We start from the raw sequence: 8,552 nt of genomic DNA, 5'->3' as shown, positions 1-8,552 counted from the left end.
TCAACTGACAATGACTGTAAAAGGAGGATGGCGGCCGGTGATGGTGGTACTGGTACATAGACCATAGTACGTACCAGGTAGTGGGGAGGCCGTAAAATTCAACGGTAAAAAAGAGAGCAGTGATGAAATGACTAAACTTTGAAATTGATGAAAAAAGAGGGTAAATTTACCCTATTTACAATATCAAAGGACCAATCTAGTCATTATCCCAAAAGCATTACATCATTTCTCTATTCTCTCTCTCGTCATTCATTCGTGTCCCAAATTGATGTACCAAATTTTTATTCAATTTCAATAATAATTTTATTAATAACATATCGAAACCCTAACACCCAAATTGATCAACATATCATTTTATAATATTAGTTAAATAAAATTAAAAAAAAATGCAACACCAACATCAAAGATTGAAGCAACAACAACAACAGCAGCAAGCTTTGATGCAGCAAGCTATTCTTCAACAACAATCTTTATATCATCCTGGCCTATTAGCCCCTCCTCAGGTTTCCAATCCATTTTTACTTTTCTTATTTTTGTATCTATGAGCTTAAAGATTTGATTTTTATGATTTGAAGTTGAATTATGATTGATGGGCCTGTTTTTATTTTTGTTAAAATTGCGATAGTATGTTGGGAAATAAGAATTTTGATGCTATTTTAATGGAATTAATGAATTTGTTTTGATAAACTGTGAAGATTTTTTGTGGGTTATCATAATTTTGAGAAAAGTTTGTAACTTTAAGCTTTTAAAAGGATAATTGGTAGCTAATTTGTTCGAACTGAGCTGATATTGGTTTGTTTCTTTGCCCAATGCTTTATGTGTTTCTAAATGGTAGTTTCTTAGTCTTAATATGTGTTTATTGGCGTAATGTATCGTGTACAATGTGCATTTTTTTTTTTGTGATCAGGGGAATGTGATGTGGGTAATTAGGCGTTTACCTTGTTAAAGTGGCTTGTTTTGCTCTACAGTGTGTGTTGGTTTGGTTTTATAGCTTTATTATTATTATTATTTTTGAACGGCATTCTAGTCTACTCCTACTCCTAAATTACACGTATGTCTGGAAACCAGGACTCTCGAAACACCCTTATTAATCCCCTCTCACAAATGTGGGGAGTGGGACTCGAACCCAGGTGGATCCTCCCTAGGTCAAAGACCTTACCAATGGGCCACCAACCCCATTGGTTTTATTGCATGGCAGTTTCATTTCATATCATAGCTATGATTTGGAAATTGAGTCTAGCTTTAGAGCCCATCGTTTTCTTGCTCTCACTATGCAAGTTCTAATTTGTTAGCCCTGTTAAGTTCTAGTACGTGGTTTCTTCTTCTCAAAGTTCTAATTTTGAACAAGTTTTAGAAAGGAAAAGATTTTAGCTTACTTTTGGATCTTATGCGTCTGCGTTTGGCCTCTTCTGTTGAAGAATTACCATTGTGTGACTTTTCTAATTGGAATAATTTTGTCAGTTTATGGAAGTCCACAATTTCGGCATCATTTGAGATTTTAGATACGGTTCTAAAATAGATGACTAGACTAGACTGTGGAGCATTTTATTGCCTTTTTATATTGTTTTAGTAGAGACTTTCATTTTTAGTTAGCGATGGTCGATGGATATAGATAAAATCAATACTCTGTTTTAGAAGTGTGAGATCTTAGTTTGAAATTGAGGCTTTTATAGCTTATTGCATTTTATAATGAGTTCAGAGATGGAGTTTGACTTTAAATAGTCCTGAAAATTATGTGTGAATTAAGACCTTTTATGTTAGCTAGTTGTTGTATTGATAGTCATCGCTGTGAGACTTGGGAAATCATGGCATGATCTTCTTGCTTGACTTTTCTTTTACCTTTACGTTTAAAGCTTATTAGGGAAATTGTTTGGACCTTTTTTTTGCTTTTGTTTTGTAAGCTTGTTTCTTTGGTGGCTGGTCTGTAGTGTAGTAGTGGATACACTTTGCCCTTTTAATTACCCCCCCCCCCCCCCCCCCCCCCCCCTCTTCTTTAGGCTTGATTTTCTCTAGTTAGTGGGACTCCTTATCTTTTTTAGGTTTTTTTTTTTTCCTGGCCTTTTTCCTTTTTTCACTTTTTTATTTTGCAGATTGAGCCTATCCCAAGTGGAAATCTGCCTCCTGGTTTTGATCCAAATACATGCCGCAGTGTGTGAGTGGTTTACAGACGATTTTCTAGTTTTTTTTTCCTTTTATTTTCCTTTTAATTTCTATGTTATAGCATGGCAAAGTCTTAATCTGCTCCCAATAAGCAAGTGCATGTAGTTAATTTTGATATATCTCTACAATTTACTCGTCGCATAAAAGAAATTCTGAGATGTGTCGTGGTATATGCAAAGTGTCAAATTAGGATGATTATTTGTTTATATCTGTAGTAGAAAGTGGCAATACTCTATAGCTTAAATAATCTCTACTTTGAGTTCATTACCAAAATCTTAATTCAAATACATTTGAGAACTTACAGGTACGTGGGAAACGTTCATACACAAGTGACTGAACCACTTCTTCAAGAAGTTTTTGCAAGTACTGGTCCCGTTGAAGGTTGCAAACTCATAAGAAAGGATAAGGTTGGTATAGCTTTCTTATATAACTTAATGTATCCTGATTAAGTTTTCATATGCTTCATCTCAAAATTGGCACCGGTGAATGTATCAAAATATGTTATGATCCACATCGGCCAAGTATGAGATTGGTAGGTAGTTTATCGGTCTAGATGTCCCCTCTTCCTTTTAGCTAACTTTTTGGATTGAGTACACTTAGCTTATGGCTTGATGTGAGTTTATTATGGGATGGGTTCATATCAATTGGTATTAGAGTCAGCCTTACCTTTCGAGGTTCCAACACTCAGAGTGTTGGCCTGTGGAGTGGTGGCTTGGACCTGAAAAAAGAAGGCTGCGAACCATGACCAACATAGATGTGACTAACAAGCTCAAAGTGGTGGCCTATAGAGTGATGTCTTGGACCCAAAAAATGGGGTACCAACTGTGACCAACGAGGACGTTGGCTTTTCAATTGGTAGGGTATTGTTATGATCCCACATTGGCCGAGTATGGGATTCGTTGGTGGTCTATAATTTTAGGTGTCCCCTTCTCCTTTAAGCTAGCTTTTTGGATTGAGTTCTACACCTAGCTTATTGCTTAATGCGAACCTATCATGGGATGAGTTCGCATCAAATTATGATTCATTCGACCCTTCACTTACGTATCTTTATATCTTTTGTGCAGTCATCTTATGGATTCATTCATTACTTTGATCGTAGATCAGCTGCGCTTGCTATATTATCTCTAAATGGGAGGCATTTGTAAGTGTTTTTGATAAGAGTGATGTGCTTCTCTGCTACCCTACTTTACCACTTATTAAATTATTATGGATGTTATCGTCAGGTTTGGACAGCCTATTAAAGTTAATTGGGCATATGCCAGTGGACAGAGGGAGGACACTTCGGGTAGGTTTTATTCCCTGTCTTGTTCAGCCTGGGAGTTGATACACTGCTTTGGAGTAATTATTATTGATTGTTAATGTTATAATGATGGTTCGATCTCATGACATTCCTACTTCTGCTTTGCAGGTCACTACAACATTTTTGTTGGTGATCTTAGCCCAGAAGTTACCGATGCTATGTTGTTTACATGCTTCTCTGTTTACGCTAGTTGTTCGTGAGTACATCTCCCATCTGTCTCTCTCACACCCAACATCATTTACTTGTTCTCATGTTTGCTTTTCTATCATAGGGATGCAAGGGTTATGTGGGATCAGAAAACTGGCCGTTCGCGAGGCTTTGGGTTTGTTTCCTTTCGGAACCAACAGGTTTATACTTGATAATTGAAATCTTATTTACTGTTGGACTTCAGATCTATAGTAAATGAGGCACACATGGAAAGGTTTATTAACAATATAGAGGTGGAAATTTACTTATGGATGGGTTGATTAGGGTTGTGTTTTATTTGAAACGGGTCAACTAAAAGTTGTTAACTATAAAGAGGATCAGAACAATGGGTTGAAACTTGAAAGCCACACAAAGTGTACTTTGAATGAATGCAACCTTCTAAAGCTTTTTTATTCAACTCTTTAAATTGTTGTTGTAGTTTAATTGTTTTTTCAAATCAGCATTAACATTAACATTAACAAATCAAGTATCAATGTATAAGTATCAAGTAACAGTGAACAATTTGTGGGGCACCACTGTCTGACTCATACTTTTGAAGTTTTAAGGGTGACCTGTTCAATTCTAAACGATTTTGACCCGAAACCCAATCCTCTTGCCTTGCCAGCTCTTGTATGAAGTATATGTCAAGGCACCACTGAACACCTGAATAAAAGTTAGTTTGATTGTGCTTTTTTTTCTTTCTACACGCCTACTATGAATTAATTAATGATATTTAAGCTGTCATTCTCATTATCTATTAATGTACAAGTGCATATGATAATCTGAACTAGAATCTGATCTTGTTAATTCTTATCCAGGATGCTCAAAGTGCCATAAATGACTTAACTGGTAAGAGTTTTGTGAAAAGTTTGTATTCTATTTATTTTTCGAATGCTGATAACTTACAAAATAATAGTATTTGTTTTTTACTCTATTTTCATCTGCAGGTATCTTTTGTATTACCTTTGATTGCAAAGTTTCATTTTTACTTTCTTTCATTACATTTTACATCTATCAATATCTGTCCTTTGTTTTATCAGGAAAGTGGCTTGGCAGCCGGCAGATACGCTGCAATTGGGCTACCAAAGGGGCTGGTACTAGTGATGAAAAGCAAGCGTCTGATTCTAAAAGTGTGGTGGAGCTTACAAATGGATCTTCAGGTATGCAGTAGATATACAAAAAATCATAAATAGCCATTAGTTAATATTTGTGTGTAACTATATTATTGATCTTACAGAGGATGGCAAGGAACCTGTTAATGGTGATGCTCCTGAGAATAACCCACAGTATACAACTGTTTATGTTGGCAACCTTGCTCCAGAAGTAAGACATCTTATTCTTTCTACTATATGTTTGACCTCAAAATAGGGGTTATTTGGCACTGCATTCGAAAGTTAAATGTAAAAAAACAGGATGATTTGAATTCAGTCAAAATGCAAATTCAAACATCCTCTTGAGGTGATTGTTCGTCTTATGATTTGCGTGCTCGGCTTTTCATAGGTAGTTACTGATTGAGATGAATATTATTGTTCTATTTTAATATCAGGTTACTCAGCTTGAACTCCATCGCCACTTTCATTCTCTTGGTGCTGGAATCATTGAGGAAGTCCGGGTGCAGCCTGATAAAGGTTTCGGTTTTGTGAGATACAATAACCATACCGAGGCTGCTTTAGCAATTCAATTGGGGAACACCCAATCCATTCTTTATGGCAAACAAATTAAGGTGCGTGTTTTGGTGATCTTGTATCAGCCCTCGGTTTAATTTATCCCAACTTTATGCAGTGATTGGTTTAAGGGAATCAGTAATGGAATGGAATGTCTCATTTTGTCATGATAGTTAAAGAAATGGCTTTTTAACTAATTTGACCTGTTCCTCAAGGAACGTGTTTACTTCCATTTTGCTGATTGTCATTGATGGCAGGTTAATTTTGCTCATTCCATCCATGATGGAATGAAGACTGATAGTATAACATTTTGTTTCTTTTTTTCTTTTATGTTTATAGTAATCCCCGATCCTATAAACATTAATACTTGGCCTGTCGTATATCTCAGCGACGTTACTTGTTTTGTACTGCTAGCATTGTTGTTAATGTAAACGTTTAAGCGGGGTAATCCCTTTACCCCCCAAAAAAATATTTCCGAAGAAATACCAAATGATAATTTTCTTTTAGATTGTAGTTGATAGTTAATCATTTCTTTTATATTTTTTAGTTTTGTAAGTTGAATTCTGGACTTGCATTAAGTAGAAATGATTATACACACATATATTGCAATTGTAAGAACAATTTTTTCTTTTCAGTAGAAAAAGCAATAATTTTCAATATATTGCAGTTGTAATAAATATTGTATTTAAATTAAAGAACAATTCTATCTTTTCAACCATAACTGGATTCATTTTTTCGCAAATAACATTGAATACTTGAATGACCATTCCAAAATCATATACTGATATGTGAATACACCTGATCATTTTGTTGTTTTGTATTCATGCTAGTGTTCTTGGGGAAGCAAGCCGACTCCTCCAGGAACGAGCTCAAACCCGCTTCCACCACCCGCACCTGCACCAATGCTGTCAGCTGCTGACTTGTTGGCTTACGAGAGACAACTAGCAATAAGCAAGATGGGAGGAGTGCATGGGTTAATGCATCCTCAAGGACAACATCCTTTTAAACAAGCAACTATGGGTATGGGTATGGGTGGGGCTGGAGCAAGCCAAGCTATATATGATGGTGGTTTCCAGAGTGTTGCTGCTGCCCAACAACTCATGTACTACCAATGAGTGAGGTGGCGTTATTGTGTGCGCTGTTTGTGTTGTTTTTGAGTCTTTTTAGGAGGCGTTTCGATGTTCCTCTCTTTTCTATTTTTCTTCTTTACCCTTACCTCCAAATGCCCAATGTTGTCCACTTATATATTCCTTCCCATGAGTATGGATACATATGTTGTATTTTTAATGTTAGTGGCAGGGGTACCTGCTTGTTTGTATAGGTAACGAATGATTTTGGTTCTTTGTGCCGAGATACAAATACAATGGCAGCACAAGGCCCCATCCTCTGCCTTACCTCTGTCCTGCCTGATTTATCTTGTAAAAAGGTGCTATTTTGTGACCCATCTTTTACTTATAAATGGGCCAATTTGCTTTTGAGCCATCACTGGTTTCGACACCACCGCAAGGTGACTGACTGACTGACTGCTAATATAGCCTTAAATAATGCAGTTTTGTTGGCAAACCCCCGACCTGTCCGTCTTACCCCTTTGATGTAGGATTTAGAAAGCATTTGCATGAATTGGAATCGCCTAAAATTTGATGATGTATCAAACGTGTCCATGAACAATAACTTGTATGAATGCTTGGTGACAGTGGTACCGACAAAGATAATAATAACACATGCTGGGTGGCAGTGGCAGTGAAATCTGAAAAGAATTTAACATTAATTTTTTTTTATCGTCGTTGAAAGGAACTTGGATACACCATCATAACTGGACAGTAGAAAGCAATATCATCATAGTCATTCTTGAAATTTGGATTTTTATATTGGTGTAATTGGAATATAAGTGTGTTAAATAATTTTATGTTAACAAAAAATTATAAATTATTATCTAAAGAGAAAGTAAAGTTTTTTAAGTTTGAGCTCTTTTGTAATTAAAACATCAGGAGTGTTTAAAATGGTTTCTCTCAAGTTAGTCGATAAATTAATTTGAGGGGGTGTTTGGCCTAGCTTTTGTTTTTAAGCTTATGCTTTTTTGCTTATGCTTTTATTTCTTAAGTTTATAAGCTCTTTCTTAGTGTTTGGATTAGCTTGTTTTTATTAGTCAATAAGTTCTTTTTGGGTGTTTGATCTAGCTTTTCTTTATCTAGCTTATATTGATAAAATGACCAAAAAAGACATGCTTATATTTTATATACATCTACTTTGTTTATATGAGTTATATTTAGGCATTATATGCAAGCCAAACCAGTTTAATCCATGTATTAATACAGCAAGTTGAGATCGTAAAAAAGCTAATCATTCATACAATTATTCATTTAATCAATTAATCATCTAATCAGAACATCAGAAACACAACCATGGTTGCAAGCACCAACATCATCTAATCTTGGTTTAAATAGATGTATTAATCCATGGATTAAAACTATTATTTCAGAAACTATTCAATAAGATCAATCTTAACCAAATAATCTGCCCATGGATTATAATGAAAAATATAAATCATGTGTTTAAATCGTTGTATAAATCAATTATGCCCATTGAATAAATAAACTAAACAAGCGAGATATATATATGTACATGTCAACAATCAAAATATATAAATATTGGCCATTGATTATTAAATTGATTATCTAAATAAAAGTGGAAGATACTTGTATTGGTTGAAATGGTGGAAAGAAATAGATGAGAGAAAGAAAGGCACATGAGTCTTTTACAACATCTCTATATAAAAAGCTTTTGGCTTTTGTTTCAAAACCAATAATGGAATGACTTCTATAAAATGGACTTCTATAAAATGGCTTATTTATACTTCCTTATAAAGTATATTGAAATTAAGACTTTAAGAATATTTTCTATCCCCAAAATACCCTCAACATTTACATTATATTCACACATAGTGACACATCTTATCTCTGGCTTCCAAAATTCCGTTGCTCTCCTTCTCTACTGCCTCACTCGATTTCCACCGCCTCCCTTTTATATTGTCTTCACCTTCTAGCCGCCATAACGGGCGGGGCACTATGTTCGTAAAAGCTTAAAAGTTCTAAGCTGAAAAGTCAACCCAAACACTAAATTAGCTTTTATCCTTCAAAAAAAGCAAATAAGCTAAAAGCTCTAAAAAAAAAGCTAGGCCAAACACCCTTTGAGTTTGTGAGAGGACGAAAAGTGGAAAACTAACAAAATCAAACTAGCTCTTC

General features: G+C 35.2%; 1 protein-coding gene across 1 annotated transcript; it reads left to right on the top strand.

The window, feature by feature from the left end:
• The first annotated feature begins 265 nt into the window (after positions 1–265).
• On the top strand, positions 266–6,735 carry LOC122595294 (oligouridylate-binding protein 1B-like). The gene is made up of 12 exons (XM_043767636.1): positions 266–503; positions 2,091–2,152; positions 2,465–2,567; positions 3,225–3,301; positions 3,384–3,445; positions 3,569–3,656; positions 3,732–3,807; positions 4,465–4,495; positions 4,687–4,806; positions 4,884–4,969; positions 5,193–5,369; positions 6,141–6,735. Exons 1-12 carry the CDS (start codon positions 387–389, stop codon positions 6,423–6,425), a joined length of 1,284 nt encoding a protein of 427 aa, XP_043623571.1. The 5' UTR covers positions 266–386; the 3' UTR covers positions 6,426–6,735.
• The last annotated feature ends 1,817 nt before the right edge of the window (positions 6,736–8,552 follow it).

Source organism: Erigeron canadensis, chromosome 4 (genome assembly GCF_010389155.1).
Source record: "Erigeron canadensis isolate Cc75 chromosome 4, C_canadensis_v1, whole genome shotgun sequence".
NCBI classification, from domain to species: Eukaryota; Viridiplantae; Streptophyta; class Magnoliopsida; order Asterales; family Asteraceae; genus Erigeron; species Erigeron canadensis.
Note: the sequence above shows the minus strand (reverse complement) of the source record. Positions and strands in the feature narration are given on the sequence as shown.

Bases quoted from the DNA above. Each gene is read 5' to 3' on its own strand.
- LOC122595294 (XM_043767636.1), top strand. From the start codon at position 387: ATGCAACACCAACATCAAAGATTGAAGCAACAACAACAACAGCAGCAA. The intron at 2,153-2,464 runs GTGAGTGGTTTA...GAGAACTTACAG, and splicing joins CCAAATACATGCCGCAGTGT to GTACGTGGGAAACGTTCATA. The intron at 4,807-4,883 runs GTATGCAGTAGA...TTGATCTTACAG, and splicing joins GCTTACAAATGGATCTTCAG to AGGATGGCAAGGAACCTGTT.